The sequence below is a fragment of the Jatropha curcas genome, chromosome 1 (genome assembly GCF_041381405.1).
Source record: "Jatropha curcas cultivar XTBG-Jc1 chromosome 1, XTBG_Jcur_1.0, whole genome shotgun sequence".
Taxonomy (NCBI): Eukaryota; Viridiplantae; Streptophyta; class Magnoliopsida; order Malpighiales; family Euphorbiaceae; genus Jatropha; species Jatropha curcas.
Genome location: NC_143151.1, coordinates 20723653 through 20741169, shown reverse-complemented (window position 1 = coordinate 20741169; position 17517 = coordinate 20723653). Strand labels below are relative to the sequence as shown.

Here is a 17517-nt window from a genome sequence, read left to right as displayed (position 1 = left end):
ACCCTTAAATGATTTCAATAACCTCCCCCCCCCCCATCTAATTCGATCATCTAGGTCATTCCTAATAACATATTCAAACTCATCCTCATGTAATCCAACTTCAAGAAATAGAACACATGCTCAGCATGATAAAGATTTATTCTAATCATGACAATAAGGAAAACGCTGAAGTAGAAGCAAATGAGACTGAGAAAGACGAGATGAAATTCCCTATACTCTGCAGTTACATTATAAGGTTCTAATCTAAGCTCTGATACCAACTTTGTCACGACCCGAAACCGTGGGCTAGACCAGCACTAGGGCCTAGATAAGCATAAGGCCCCCAAGGCCCGTAGTAACCCTGAATCACTAAATTCAATCACATCACACTAGATCACAAGAATAATAAACCTATATTATTTTATATAACAAATCTTACACTTACCTAGGCCCTAGTGCCGGTCCGACCCACGGTTTCGAGTTGCGACACTAGGATTGTGTAGAGTATAAATAAGATTTTCATTTGTATAGCAGATTCATGAATATGGATACCTATAGCATTAGTAATATAATAAATTCTTAGTCATTCACAAGTAAGCTATCACCAAAGTGAAATAGATATGCAATTGATTATGGTTGCATTGGAGTTGCAAGAATAAATGAATTGTATGAAATAACCTTGAGTCTTTCTGTTACATGTCTAAGACTATATGTTAGGAAGAGTGAATAACTTTAAGGTAATTAGGAATCTGTGTTCAAGTATTCAGCTCAACTACTGAATTTCTTTAGAGTTTATTCAAAATATAAACTTTTTATCATTTTATTTACTTGTTATTTGAATTTAAAATCTCAGCTTGATTTTGAATTTATATCATATTCTGATAAATAATTTAAAATTGACTATTTATATAGTTTTCGAAAGTTGTCTATTTATATCACGGGGACAATTGGATGAGATAATAAAATGAAATGATCACGAGGATAGTTAAAACTTAAAAGAAGATTTGAAGAAGAAGAATAAGATAAATGGTGATAATGATGATAGCAATGATAATAAATAAGTAGACACTTAGTAGTCAAGTTAAGAACATAAACGTTGGAAAGGTTTGAGAGGATAACTTTGGTATGGAAGGTAAGTTACAATAAGATTTAGAGTACAAGACTCTTGAATGCTTAAATGAAAACATTAGGAATGGACTTGGATAAGGGTATGAGGAATAATTTATAACAAGTTGTAACATATATGTATTAGGAGCAAGTGGTGGATAAAATTAGACGAATTTATAAATACCTTGCTAGACTTGAATAAGGAAAAGATTGATTGACTAAAGACAGACGAGATAGGTAAGTTGATATATGAATTGAATTCCTATTACAAATATAATTGATAAATGTATAGAAATAGCTAGATTATTGCTTCTATTGCAATTTTTAGTATGGTAGCAACTGTTTTAACTGTTAGCTTGAGTTCTTGATATAATGTGAAGGATATTGATATTATACTTTAAAACTTTCATGGAAAATGAAACAATTAGCTTATACATTGTAGATGCTAATTAGGAACTTTGCTGTTGTTCCTTAATTGAGGTATAAACTGAAATTTCATATAGAAATGAATAAATTATTTAGTTTAACGCAGAATTTAGTAGAGGAAATTGAGTTATTGATGTCTATTTATTTGATGTGATATTTGGATGGTAAGGCAGCATTAGGTCGGAATTTAAGAAATTTTATTGAAGTCCTTCGTGCAAATGAGTATTAGGTAAAAAGTGAGTATTTAGGGTAAGTAATAAATGTCAGGTCGAAATACTAGAGATTAAATAAATCTTGAATAACGATGATTAATAGTACGAAAGAAACCAAATAGACGAAATAATTAATAAGAGTACTCTAATATCCTTAGAATGTACTAATAAGCAACATAGGTGGAATGGAAGGTTATTAAAAAGAAAAGAGTTAAGAGAGCTGAAAGGTAAATTAGCAAAAGATGTTATTATGAAGGTCAACTTTGATGATAAATTTTGGGGTAACTTAAGAAATCAAGTATTAGAGAGAAATTGATGGTTAAGAAAGCATTAAAATCTATATAGAGGTAAGATAACTATGGAGTGCAGTGAGGTCCTTTAGTCCAGGAGCCATCTAATAATTGAACTAGTATATGGTAAGAATATCATAGGGAGAATAAGACTTGTGTAGATAGAACCAAGAGAGTGACCTCAAATCGCTCTGTGATACTATAGACAACATACTGGATTGGTGTTGAAATACTCGTGTAGAGATCAATGAATGATTTACTTCAAATCTCACAATCAATTTTGTATTTATTTCTTATAATCTTCTCCATTTAAATATGTATATATAAATCTTTGGGTTAATTATAAATTTAGTGTCTTAATTTTTTAAAATTTTTTATTTTAATGTCTCAACTAACACCGTTTGTAATTAAGTGTTTAAATTTCAAAATCATTTTCAATTGAGTGTCTACCGCTGACGTGCCAAACCAAGAGCAAATCAAGAATGTCATGGTTTAGATTATTTAAAAGGCCCTCATTTGGTACCTTCCGTCCACTCTTTCAGACTCTCCTCTTTCCTGGCATCTTAGCTTCTCCTTCATTTGAATCAAACCCGAGGTATATAATCATCTTTTAGGGTTTCAAGAAAGAACCAACACCAACGCAGTAGAGAGAGAATGGCTATGGCGGCATTGCAAAGTTTTTAGAGAGAGAAGTTTCTTAGAATTTAATGTTCGCTCCCTACTCCAATGCCAAGGCCAACAGCAACACCAACACAGTCAAGTAAAGGAAGAAAAAAAAAATAGAGAATTCAAGGCGAGATTAACGCCAGCTAGCTTCTCTTTTGTTACTACTAGCTGGCTACCTCAATTTACCCACCATCAAAACCAGAAGAGAAAACTGAATATCAATGCGCAAATTTGTAGTTAGAGAGGAAATATACAGAATTCTAAGAAAATTAGATTACGCCTCTTTCTTTTTTCCCATCAGAGAATTTCTAGAGTTATTAATAATAAGAATTCAGAAAGAAGAGTACCCATTCGATAATCTGGGTTTCAAAGACAAGCGAAACCCAGATAGTGACATTTTTTATATGGATTTTCTGTCAAAATTGAGGATTGGGTCAGGTTTAGTGGAAGAGAAACGGCTGGATTGTTTTCTGGTAACTGGTTGTTGCAATTTCCTCTTTTCCTTTCCTTTTTCACTTACCTTCTTTTTAAAAAAAATCAATTCTGTAGGTGGTCTCTAATTGCTGGGAGGATTTCAGGAAGAACAGCAGAGGAAAGTGAGAAGTATTGGACTTCCTGATACTTCTTTGATGTAACCCAAAAAAAAAATTCTTTTGATTGATTCGTAGGTAGAGAAGATAATTAAACATACCAAGGATTGGTTTTGCAGAATATTGCTCCATGCTTGAGAGGAGGAGATTGGCATGTCATTGGGGTTATTGGCACAAGCTCTTAGGATTTTCTTTGCTGGATTTGCAGAACCGTAGATAGCTGGGTTTAAGAAGGCCATCGGTAATGCAATTTGAAATGAATTTAATTGTCATCAAATCTATTTTGCCAACAACAGATTAAATTGGTAACTAATAATTTTGGAAGCTTTTGGCTAATCTGATGGTGGATGTACATGGGTATTTAAAACTCTTTATTGATTGATTACGGTGAAAACTTTTATTATTTTTTTATTGTAATCAGATGATATTATGTTGTTACAGTGAGTTGAGGGTAGTGAGAGGATGGTAGCAAAAAAATCCACGTCAACAGAAAATCCACATCCATGTCAGCAAAAAATCCAACTTGGCATAATATTTCTGTCTTATTTGTATTTGCGATTTGCCACATAAACCAGAGAAATCCGATTAAAAATTTTTTTTGGCTTTAAACATTTGATTGCAAACGTTTTCAGTTGAGATACCAAAATAGAAAATTTTTGAAAATTAAGACAATAAATATATAATTAACCCAAAATCTTTCTAATCTTTCTCTCTTTTGATGAATTTTGCCAAATTTATGAAAAGAGAGGAAAACTAGGGTATATGAAGAGGAATTTTCTCAAAAAAAGTTTGAAGCTCACGCAAGAACTTCAATGGAGGCGAGAGGCAGATTAACAGAGAAATAGGTTGCAAAGAGTAGAGGATTGGGAGAGAGAAATGCGCAAGAAAATAAAAAGAAAAGAAGGACAAAATAGAAAATATCACCGTATTTGGATTATGGAGCCCACTCTTTATAATATTTTAATATTAATCTTAATTTTAAATTATTTTTAGAGTACAATTACAATTATAGACAAAAATTAGAGTACTTATGAAACAAAAATCAAATTAAAGTTAAAATACAGCTACTTGCAAAGTTGCTGGTGAAATAATATATTAAGTTGATACGAGAAGGAAAGATTAGAGGGGGACGAGGATGAAAGCAAAATATAAAAATTAAAATTAAATTTTTATTCTGAAAAAGTTATTCTCATTCAAGCTTAATTATAAGGTGTAATTGTAATTAAATTATCAAGTCTGGGTAAATTTTTAAAGGTCGGAGTAAAATTACAAAAACAAGCAATGTTTTGAAATAATTTCAATTATTAGACCTTATTATAAATATATGTGTATATAAAGTTGTACCGAAGGGTGTAATATAAAGTCTAATAAACTAGCAATTGATTATGAAAATCTCCATCTCTTACATTAATAAGCTGTTACTATCTCTGCTCCATAATACTTATTATGTTTGAGAAAATAGCTTGTTCCAAGATACTTGTCACATTTGTGGTTTCAAGGAGTAATAAATGTTTTTTTTTTCATGTTTACCCTTATATATGACCAATAATTATTACTTCAATTTAATAGTTTTATTAGAGAATTAGTATTAAATTAAAGGTAATATAGTCAATTTACTCAATAATTTATTATAACTTTGATAAATTTAACGATTTTCTTAAGGAATGTAAAATTCTAAATGTGACAAGTATTATGGAACAGAGTTATTAGTGCATTGACTGGCCATCAATAGTTTTGATATACAATCAAAAAATATACATTTAACTCTCGCTATATATATTAATCCCTTACCTTATTTTACAAGATAATTAATGACTCAAAATACTCTTTTTTTTTTTTTTTTTTGTTTGATGGGAAAGTAAATTCATTAAACCAAATCAGCAGATAAAATATCACAAATGAAACTAGGAGAGATAGACCCCACTCTTTAAAGCCAGACATAGAATATGCTCGAGTTACTAGAATATGAGGAACGCTATTCGCTGACCTCTTAACAAAAACCACAGAAATATACACAAGTTCGTGTAAAAACATCCTACAATAAAAAACAATGGAACTGAAATACGAACGGTCAGAAGAGTTAGAGTTAATGGCCTGGACTAGCAACTGGCAATCAACTTCAAAGATCACTCAGTGTAAACCTCGCCCTTTTACCCAGCTCAAGGCTTCCCTGAAAGATAGAGCTTTAGCCTCAATCGGAGACGCAGCATCTGACAGCACCAACTGACACCCATCAAGCCACAAACCATCCTCGTTTCTCAAAACCCAGCCTGCACCCACCCGAAATGAGTTGGGATGTTTCGAAGCATCTATATTACATTTTAGAAACCTACAAGTGGTCTGGTCCACACAAGAGACCCAGAAGCAGACCCAACAGACTGATCAGCTGCGCATACTTGAGCAGACTGCCATGAATGAAACCAAGCACGTGCTGAGTGCAGCTGCAATGCAGCAGAGGTGTGAACCTGCCTCCATAGAACAGAGTTTCTATTTTGCCATATCACCCAGATAGCAAGACAAAAAATATGAGTGTTAGATAAAGAAAGCACACTGAAGGAGCGTAGGAGCCATGCATTTACAGAGTCAGGATGTTGAGAGATAAAAAACTCGAGACCAACAGGAAGAGACTGAGACCAGCACTCCCTAGCAAACAAGCAATCTGCACAAGAGTGCATCAACGACTCGCTTGGACCACCACACACTGCACACAAGTCAGAGACCTCTACCCCCCTTGCCCGTAACCGAGAACATATTGGTATACTGTCAGTAGCAACCCTCCGAAGCAAGTTTTTCAATTTTGGTGGGATCTGCAGTCGCCATAGGGACTGCCATAAAGGCTGCATAGCATCTGTAGCAGCATCCCGCTGTACCCGACCCCAAAGCTTTGTATCCGCTACGAACAGAGTATGAAGCATTCCTCTCATTCCACCATATCCAGTCATCATCAATTCTATTTGGACTAAGAGGAATCCCAAGAATGCAGTGGACATCTCTGGGCAAGAATAGGCTGTGCAAGATATCTCTATTCCACTTCGTACCACCATCTGCAATAAGAGAGCTGACAAAATAGAAACTACAGTTCGGAGGCATAGGCGTTATTAGTCTAGGATTGACAATGTCCGGCAACCAAGCATTGTTCCAAATGGATATCAAAGCAACTCTTCCCACCTTCTTAACAGCACCTGATTGGATCAAAGGAATATATATCTCACACTACTCCATATATAACTGGGATTTGATCCAAGCTCAAATTCAAAAATAGAGTTGTGGGGGAAGTAACAAGCTTTATACAAACGGCCAATAAGACAATCTGGATAAGCAACGAGTCGCCACACCGTTTCCGCAGCATAGCAACATTAAAATCATAAACCCGATGGACGCTCAGCCCACCTGATAACTTCAATTTACACAGAAACTCCCAACGCCGCCAGATTATGCCTTTACTCTGCGTCCCGCTATTCCAAACGAAACCGTTCATCAGGCGCTCAAGATCAGCACAAAACGTTTTGGGTAGGAGGAAAACACCCATAACATAGGAAGGGATGGCCTGTAACACAGACTTGATTAAAACCTCTTTACCGTCCCTCTGTAGGAGTAACTTTTTCCAGCAGCTGATTCTCCTCCATATTTAATCCTTGACATAAGAGAAGATAGCTCTCTTATTTCTCCCAACATCAGATGGTAGGCCCAAGTAAATTCCCAGATTAGAAACATCTTCGACTAGCAACAAAGAACAGATAGCCCTCCTCTTGTCTTGCTTTGTGTTGGAGCTAAACACCATAGAAGACTTCTAAAAATTGATAACTTGCCCGGAAGCTGCTCATAAAGTTTCAAGCAGTCCTTAACCTGTAAACATTCGGCTTCTTCTGCATTGAAAAATGGTAAGTTGTCACCAGCAAAGAACAGATGGGATATAGGAGCACCTCGAGTGATGGAACAGCCATGAAGGAGGTTACTACTCTCCCGATTACAAATCAACCTCGAGTGATGGAACAGCCATGAAGGAGGTTACTACTCTCCCGATTACAAATCAATGAAGACAAGCCTTCCGCATATAGGATAAACAGATATGGCGACAAAGGGCATCCCTGACGAAGGCATCTTCCTAGAATCACTAGGACACACAGTACATCAAACTGTTGTGGCGGTGTCCACTCAAGTAGGACTTACATACTTTAAAATATTCAAAAGACATTGTGGCGGTCCCACTCAAGTGGAACCTACATGAAATTCAACACTCAAGTGGAACCTACATGAAATTCAACAAAAGTTGGCAAAGATATTCAACAAAAATTGGCAAAGAAATTCAACAAAAGCAGCGCACGTTTTTAGGCAGTGAATGCGTTACTTACGCATCTCACAGTCTCCTATAAATAGAGGAGATTAGCCAAGCCTCATACACAGCAGAAAGAAGACAAAAAAAAAAAAAAGAGTTATCTAGTTTTAGGAAGAGTTTCCTAAAACTAGGGGAGAGAAAAATAATGATGAAATTATTTTAGAATGTTTTTGGGAAACACGTTGTGTGCCACTAGTTATTTAGTTTAAGAAATGGTTTTCTAAAATCTAGGGGAGAGAAAAATAGTGATGAAATTATTTTGGAATGTTTTTGGGAAACACTTTGTGTGCCACTATTTTTGTATTACTCTCTTTGTGTACCTACTATTTTTAATAGTGGAAGATTTATTCGGAGTTTGTCCCGTGAATGTAGTCCTAAACAGTTAAGAGTGAACCACGTAAATTTTTGTGTGTCATAATTTTGATTATTCCGCTGCGGTAATTATTCTCATAATTTTATTGCCGAGGCCCCTAACAAGTGGTACCAGAGCTGAGGCAAATGATATTTAGGCCCAACACAAACAGAGTAAGAGACTGAGGATACATAGAATAGTATTAAATCCACAAGCTTTTGGCAAAATCCCATCTTTTCAATTATGCCCCGTAAGAAAGCCCATTCAATCCAGTCATAAGTCTTACTCATGTCAATTTTAAAAGCTGCCACCCCGTAAAACCTTGTCGTTTGCCCCTGATATGATGAATGACCTCATAAGCTACCATAACATTATCGGTTATTAAGCATCCCAGGACAAACGCACTTTACAAAGGAGAAATAAGCCCTGCCAACAGTTCCTTGAGTCGATTGTCTATAACTTTGGCTATTACTTTGTATAGAACACTGCACAGGGAAATCGGACGAAAATCCACCATAGAAATAGGATTCTTTTTCTTAGGATTGAGCACGATATTCATCCGGTTGAGAATTGAAGGGAAATCACCATTATTCAGGAATTCCAAGCAAGCAGCTATGACGTCAGAACCCACTATGGGCCAGAAAAAGCCGAATTCATACCGTCTAAACCCGTAGATTTATCAGGGTAGAATACTTCACTTCACTTGGTAGAATACTCGTTAAGAAAGGTAGAATTTTGTTCAGGAGAAATCTGAACGTTAATGTACTCGAGAACCGGTCGACCAGCACATCCCATTGAGTGAAATAACTCAGCGAAATACCCCACTATAACCTCCTCAAGGCCTGAATTCTTATTGCACCAGTTGCCACAATTATATTGAAGCTGAGAGAGAGATAGAATTCTTTTTATGACGGGATGAAGCTGTGCATAAAAAAATTTCGAATTCGCATCTCCCTCCTTAAGCCATAGCTGTTTCGCCCTCTAACGCCAGTAAATTTCCATCTCCTCCAGGTAATGATCATATAATTTCTTCGCAGCCTTAAAATTCTTAATGGACAATGGATCCCTTTTACCCTTTAAATCTGCCATGTGCCGTTTCAACTTAAATAGTTGCTTGCGTTTTGCTTTCAGGACGCCACCACCCTAGATAGCTAAGGCCTTGCTGCAATCTGATATTTTCCCAAGAATGTAAGCAGACAAAGATAACGTCCAGCCCCTCTGAACCTGACGCTTGCACTCCGAGTTAAGTAACCAAAGATTCTCAAATCGAAAATGATGGTGGTTACCTGACATAGATGAATTCGGATGGATCAATATGGGAGAGTGATTCGATTGGTTACTAGTGGTATTTGAGACCACCCAACCATGAAAGAGTTCCAACCAACAGTAGAAGCAAGGGCTCTGTCAAGTCGCTCTTCAAACCAACCTGGTATGCCTCGACCCTTTTCCCAGGTGAAAGGGTGCCCTTCCATCCCCAAATCAAATGTGCACGTCTCTTCAATGGCATTTCGAAAACCCTTAATAAGCCACTGCGGTTGAGGATGAGTCCCACTTTTTTCCGTTAGAGCACAAGATGTCATTGAAATCTCCTATACAACGCCGGGGGAGAGATGACTTGTACTTCAACCGTTTCAAAAGATCCCAAGATTCACGCCTAAGGCTACGCTCAGGCCTGTCATAAAACCTCGTGAGACGCCATTCCCTATAGTGTTTCAATTTGACACCCACATCAACATGGAACTGTGAGCAGCTAATCAAATGAACTGAGTCTTTAATCTTCCACAATAAAGCCAGTCCCCCGCTAAGTCCGATACTATCAATTGCAAAGCAGCCTTCAAAGCCCAGGGCCCTTCTAACACCTTTAACTCTTACTTTATTAATTTTTGTTTTAGTAAAAAAAAACAAACAAGGGCTTATATGTACACACTAGATCCTTTAGGACCCGAACTATCCGCGGATTGTCCAAACCACGCAGTTCCAAGATAAGCAACTCATGAGGATCAGTGGACCGGGGATCCAGGACCCACCGGAACAAGATCAGATGAAGAAGAGACCGGGATTTCCACAGGAACAGAAAAGCCCAAAACTCCTTGGTCTAATTTATTAAACTTTCTGCGTTTACGTTCCCCAGCCCTAGGCCTAACCAAAGCAGAGTCCAGTTCAGACGTATTACATGGACCAGAGAATAACTGCTCCTTCCCTATTCCCACACGAGGATTTTTTGAATCAGTTCCTTCTAATTTTGCGCTACCTGCTCGCACGACGCGATGGTGGGAAGCGGGAAGCTGTAACCGTCAAAACGGTTGAATTTTGGCCAGCACAAGTAACCTCATGCTCCGCCGTCGCCAACGGAGGAGCCACCTCCCTCAGCCACTTGTCCTCGACATCTAGAGAGCTTCTCCTGAAACCAGCTCTGAGTTTCGGTCCATATAATCATGTCGATGAAGAGGCTACAACTTCTATTTGATGGTGGCAAAATCTCTCTGAATGGCCTATAATTCCACAAAGAAAGAAAAAGTTTGGGAGGCGCTCATACTTGAACTGCACAAAAATCCAGTCACCTTCAGGCTTTAGAATACGCATTTTCCATTTAAGGGGGGAGGCAGACATCCATGCGAATTCGGATCCTCGTAAAACTCTTCCAGATACTAGTGAAGTTTTCATCATCCGCTTCTAAAAAAGTACCCACGTAGTTGCCTATGAGCTCGGCAACCTTCGCTGTCATGAAACCATGCGGGTGATCGTGTACTTGAAGCCATATTTGAGTATGAAACAAGGAGACCGACTGCGGTTGCTTGTCAGGGCCCAGAACTTGGAAAAGCAACAGATGGTGATCAAAGGTCCAGGGACTCATTCGAAGCACTCTATCAAGATCGAATGCATGAAAGAACTGAAAGAGAAAAGGATTGCGGGCAGCTTCTCTGATGCTAACACACGAGTTGGTCTCCAAAGAATCTCCATTGACTATTTCATTGCATTAATATTAATGCTCTTATCAGTTAAGAAGCGCCCAACCAGGGTGGTTGGACAGGTCGCGCTTCCGATCGTACATCTCCGAAACCCAAAATCACCTCTCCAACCTCCTCCTCCTCCAGGATATTAAGGGTAGTAAAACCTTGGGTGGAAAAAAAATAACAAACCTTGCCAGAGAAACAAGACATTCACTTGCCGACAGAGGACAAGACCTTCTTAATAAAAAAACTCTTAATATCTTAATAAAGATTCATTTGCCGACAGAGGACAAGACCTTCTTAATAATATCTTAATATTATTTAGTACCTCAATTATACTCAAATATATCAAGTCAGGACTTCCTATTTTTAAAATCTACTAATAAAATTTCTCTTATTATACTAGTTAATCTTTTTATTACATTCATAAAATAGTATAATAAAAATAAATCGAGAGACTATATTTAAATTAAAAAAACAAGAGATCTTGACAAACACATTTGAGTATAAAAAAAAGTTAAATAGATATTCACTCTAAAGATAATTGACTCATTTGAGAAATAATATTTGTGAGAGTTCCTCAAGTAGTTGCTTTCTTCAACTCCAAGAGCCTAGACCATCTTTTATCAATAAAAGTTGCACTGCTTCCACCATTATCTGTGAGAAACAATAAGCAAATTTGGCATTGTAAGTGCGCCAACTAGAGGTTATTGTAAGGGTTGATTAGTTGCTATTAGTAATTTTAGGCTAATTTTGATCCTTTTACCCTTCTGATTCATATGAAAATTACTTTTCTTTTATTTTTCAATTCAACATAGAGTACAACTGATTCTAAATTTTCAAAAAAATTTGGGCATTTGACCATTATGCCAAGAACCAAACTACCCCTAATGCAATATTCTGTTCGCAAAATAGAATCCAGTGTTATATAATCAAACTTGTATTCTAATAGTTGTCTTATAACAACTTACATTGGAATGTGGATTCAGAATTCTCACATGATTCTGAGCAAGTATCCTGCAGAATGGGAAAGGAAAAAAAATATTATGGTTATTAGCATACCTGCAAATACATGTATTGACAGGATGAAAGCGCTATAAGTTCGATTTGTATGAAAATGAAATTTGTCAGCTGTTAGATTCAGGAAATAATATTCACCTTGTTTATTGAATTTGATTGCGATGTATAATTTACTCAAAATTTAGCTTTTAGAATGGTTTTAATAGTAATTTTAATCCAAAGACAAATTGGATCTATTTTTCAAACGTGTTTAAACTGAGAGAAAGTCAAATTACTAAATTTTTCTTATCATCTATCTTTTTATTCCCATGCATTGATCAATCAAGAGTCAAATTGGTCTTCTAGTTGAAAATTCCTAAAAACTAAATTTTGGTAAATTGTACGTGGCAGACAAGATTATTCTTTAGATATACTGGTATAAACAGGGTTTTATTGTTGATATATTTAATTAATTCCAATATAATTTTAAGTTTAATGACAGATATCTTTTAGGCCAACGTTTTTACCTCAACGGGATTAACCGGCTTTATCGTGAACCACTAAATAGACACGAATCTAGATACCTCATAAAAGTATCTAAAAAATTTAATGATTGATAAGTTCATGTCACATAAAAGTGTAATTTATAACCTATGGATTGTGACTAAGTTGGCAATGCAGGTTGCGCATGTGGAAAGAGCCCTCGTGTTCGATCCCCACTAAACGCATTTGCAGGGAGGGACGGAGAGCATTAACTATGACTAAACCTCAAACCTAATTAGATGATCCGGCCCGGATACTCATAGTTTACTTAAAAAAAAAAAAAAAAAAAAAAGTGTAGTTTATAACAGCCAAACCGTTATTGGTATATACTTTAGCGGAAGTGGTAAGCCTTATTGTGTCTTGTATTAACGAATCGAGATTGGCTTCATGTCCAGGCTTCACATAAATAACCTGCACAATTAATAACCGACTAACTGTATTATTCTTATATTTGAGAGATGAACAGAGAAAGAGAAAAACAGAGTTTAGAGACTTAATGATGGATCATCCCCGCCGATTTCTGGTAGTTGGATTGCATCATTGTCTTTTTTGGATGGAAGAACCCACACGTTAAAATTGGTATCAATCTGACATTAAGAATAAAAAAAATAAAAATGACTTCTATTAGACATTTTTAATTATGTCTTTTTATTGAGAAAAGTGTTATCTTGAAAAAATTAGTTAAAGATTGTTAAACATTGTTTTACAACGAATAATAAAATTGGTATTCGCACTTTATCAATTTTGTTATTATTATTTTGCGGTGAGATAAAAAATTTTGATAAATTTCAAATATTAGGCTATGTTTGTTTCCCGAAAATAACTTAGCTTTTGGAAAATGTTTTTCTTACAAAATATTTTACAAATGACTTGTCTTTCATTGTTGGTTGCAACATTGAAAATTAATTTTAAAAAATATTAAAACATTTAACTCATAAGACCATGAAAATATGTATAATAATAGAAATTTCATAATTTAAAAATTTTTATTGTTAAATATGAGAAACAATGCGCAAAAATAGGTAAATTATAAAATTCATTGGCAAATAGTGGTGGCCGGTAGTAGTGACTATTGATGATTAATAAATTAAAAAGTATGCATATATATAAAGTTATAATAAGTTTGTTTATATTTAGAAAATGTTTTCCTCTCCTGAAATTGAAAGTCATTTTCTATTGACGTATTTTTTTGAACGCCACAGACAATGGAAAATTGTGAAAATATTTTTCTGCAAATTATTTTACGAAAACAAACAGATTTGTAAGTCATTATCAAACATGATAAAATGTATTTACAATGTATATGATTAAAAAGTAAAATAGTTTCGATTACATTACATTTTGTTACGGATTAACTAAACTTATCCTAATAGTATAATTATCCCTATTTTTAACAAAATATTTATTTTTAATTATTGCTCAAACAGTAAAACGAAATGAGTGGATTCCAAAACTTAAATTTCAATCTTAAAGTTAGCATACTCTAATTAGATACCATACCTCTCTGCGGTATGGAGAAGAGCAATTGCTACATTTTCTAGTGAAGGATGTGATGATCCTTCCATCCACTGATAACCCAAAGCCAGCATGCTAATAAGAGGGAAGACAAGAATTATATAGATCAAAATGGGCTCATTTTGAAAGGTTAAGATAATACATCAATCATAATTATATCATTTGAGAATCCTCTCATTAAAACAATATAGTTAACAGTATATAATAGAGGGAAAGACAAGCTTACCTACACTACACCCAGACCCAGTGGCGAAGCCAGAATTGAAGACTAAGTAACTTAAAAAATTTTCTTAAGTTAAGGAAATGCAAAATTAATAAGATACAGCATTTTAAAAGTAAAATTAAAAATTTTCAGTTTTTCTGAGGCAAATTTTGAAAAAATTTTTGAGCTACGAGCTGAGCCACCCATCGGTTTTCGCCTTTTCGTACACTGGCTATATACATCCGATAAATTTTAATAAGGACAATTGACCGTATCGTATTGAGAAAAGAAAAAGGATAAAATACTAATAAACAATAATAATTTTTAAAATAAAAAAGATTTAGCTTACCTACACCCAGTGGCGAAGCCAGAACTCAAGGCTAGGTAGCTAAAAAAAATTTTCAAAAGTTAAGTGAAGGCGAAATTAATAAAATACAATATTTAAAAGTAAAATTAAAAATTTTCACTATTTATTTAGGTAAATTTTGAAAAATTTTTTGAGCTAGAAGCGGGAGCCACCCATCCACCCTCCGCCTTTTCCTATACTGACTTTTTTTTTTCTTTTTTTTTTTAAAGGAAAAAGCCAATTTTCCTATACTGACTATATTTATATACACCCAACAAATTTTAATAATGACATTAATTGACTCAAATGACCATATAATTATTGACAAAGAAAAAGAGAAAATATTAATAAAATTACTACATCTGTTTCTAAATACTTATCACATTTGAAATTTTACGTCTCTCAAAAAAATTACTAAATTAATTTGTTTAAATTATAATAAATATTGAATAAATTGATTATATTACCTTTAATTTAATATATATCGAGAATGTTACAATTATTTAGGATTGGAGGCGGTAATAGTTTTTATGAATGATAAATAATGAATGTACGAAGAATGGGTACAGACCCAAGATGGACAAATGTTTTCCAGCAATAATATTTTGAATTTGGCATTAATTCAAAATAAAATTAAGCAGTGAACTAGAGAAAAACTACCTTTTGGATAGTGAGATTGATAGAAATGTCAGCATCTTTTTGTTCATCTTCAATCAAATCCTGTAAATGTAGGTCTCGAAGGGAGAGCAAGTATTCACAAGTCCAGTTTCCGTGCCATCTCCCATCTGCAGTTGATATAGTGATCAAACGCCGTGGATTTCTGTAACTCTTTTTTGTTATCTGTCATCAAAGAAAGCTCAAATCTCCAGTTATAAACGCAAAGTTGGACAATAGGAGAAGACAAATAATTGAATCAAACATGTTCTAAGGTATGAGATTAAGTAATTGAACATATCTAGCATGGAAACCAGAACAGACATGGTAAAATAGAGACGCAGAAATGCTCGTGAATTGGAGTTTCCGTGCATCATAATAAATTTAGTTAATTTTTCAGTGCAAGTATCACCATGAAATTAAGAATGGCCAATTGGGCATTAGCTGAATATGTTATGCTAATTGAAAAACAAAGTAAATAGAATTACCAGTGTGAAATCTTTTCTTCTTGATACAAGAACTGTTTTAGAATTTTGATACAGAAACTTGTGGTGTTTCTCCTTTGCTGGGTAAAATCTTGGAATGTTTTTGATAATTCTACTTGATACCAAATGCCCAGTTTCTGCCATCCCTCTCCCTCTCTCTCTCTCTCTCTCTCTCTCTCTCTCTCTCATAAACACACAAAAGAGATTGCAAATAGATATATAAGCTTATCTGCATATTCAATTTTGATTGGCAGCTGATGTAGGGATATTTTCTTCGGGTCCACGTTGGCTTTTTCATTATTATTATATTCTTTTTAGTTTTCAGTTATTTTTTTTTAGTAGTAGGCAACTGTAGACATCAGACTCTTTATAATAACCGGATTAAGTTCAAAGTTTATTTCCTGTGCAAAATACAAATTCAGAGAAATGGGGAATTAAACTTGAAATCTTTTGGTCATAAGGCTTTAGATTTGGCCACCAACTAAAATCTCATAGGCTGCCTTTTTATTATTTTATTGTATTTAAGTAGAACAATAAATATCTTAAGTGATTGTCATTTTGAAATAAATTTTAATAATTTAAATTTTTATTTTTATTAAAAAATTGATAAAATTTAATGGTGAAATTGAGATCACAAGAAATTTGTTATTTATAACTTGGAACCGATTTATTCTCGATTAAATAAAAGAATTTGACAAATTCACAAAATATTTAAAAATTAGATCAATTTCAACCACGCAACTCAATTTTAGACATTATTCAGTTTTCATCAATTATTATGTCACTGCATACACATTGAGTTAAGAATTTCTAAAACACTTTCTAATATAGTTAAATTGATTAAAAAAAAAAAAAAAAAAAAAAAAAAAAAGGAAAAGCTCTCATCTCAATCAAGGATGCTATTTCCATTGGATATAACATAGACAAAAAAGGAAAAACAAGGAGTAAGCTTTTTTTATTACACAATCTAATACTGAGATTTTTTTTTTTTTAAATTAATAGTGAGAATTAAAATCTTCTGAAATTATTGCTTTTAAATTATTTGATTATATAAGGTTCCGTTTTTTTTAAAATGAAAATATTCTTTTTTCAAATAACTCATTTTTGTATGTTTGATTTAATTTATAATTAGTGTTAGAACTCGCGCGATGCGTGAAGAAATATTAAACAATGAAATAATCTATTATAACATCATTCAAACAAAATCGTATAATAAAATGATTGTGAAATATATTACAAAATTGTATCTTATCGAGATATGCTAAAAAAAGTTGCAATGTAATGATGTGTATTTTTAAGTATCCTACAAAGTCTTTTACCAGAGTATGCAATAGCAAAAATCATACATGATACGACCTAGGGGTGTCAAAATAGGTTGGCATGTCTGGTTCGACACGGATTCGCTTAACATAATGCAATGTAATGTAATCAAAGATGTAATACAATGAAAAATATAATGAAATGGAATGTATTAAGATTCCATTACTATATTTGGCAATATAATTGATAAAATTTATGGAATGTAATCAGCATTTCATTTTTGTGTTTGTTTGTAAATATGTAATGTAATGTAATTAAAATATTACCACCACCAATCACACCGCCGCCGCCGCCACCACTCCTCCATCGTCGCCGCCACCGCCACCACTCCTCCACCACCACCAATCACACCCCATCACCGCTCCACCATCACCACCACCATCACAACCACCCAATCACACCACCACCACCACTCCACCACCACCACTCCACCATCACAACCACCCAATCACACCACCATCACCACTCCACCACCACCACCATCACAACCACCAATCACACCACCATCACCACTCAACCACCACCACCATCATATTATATTAAT

At 34.5% G+C, this 17517-nt stretch overlaps 1 protein-coding gene across 2 annotated transcripts; it reads right to left on the bottom strand.

Annotated features, from left to right (window-relative positions):
• Window positions 1-11349: 11349 nt before the first annotated feature.
• On the bottom strand, window positions 11350-15853 carry LOC149499125 (E3 ubiquitin-protein ligase, putative (DUF177)). Of its 2 annotated transcripts, none has more exons than XM_089726317.1 (7): window positions 15657-15853; window positions 15175-15354; window positions 13952-14041; window positions 12949-13038; window positions 12766-12862; window positions 11881-11926; window positions 11350-11566 (listed from the first exon to the last, which is right to left on the bottom strand). In XM_089726317.1, exons 1-6 carry the CDS (start codon window positions 15840-15842, stop codon window positions 11904-11906), a joined length of 666 nt encoding a protein of 221 aa, XP_089582443.1. In that variant the 5' UTR covers window positions 15843-15853; the 3' UTR covers window positions 11350-11566; window positions 11881-11903. The 2 variants fall into 2 exon arrangements, with proteins under 2 accessions (XP_089582443.1, XP_089582441.1); XM_089726315.1 differs by having other exon boundaries at window positions 12782-12862.
• Window positions 15854-17517: the final 1664 nt, after the last annotated feature.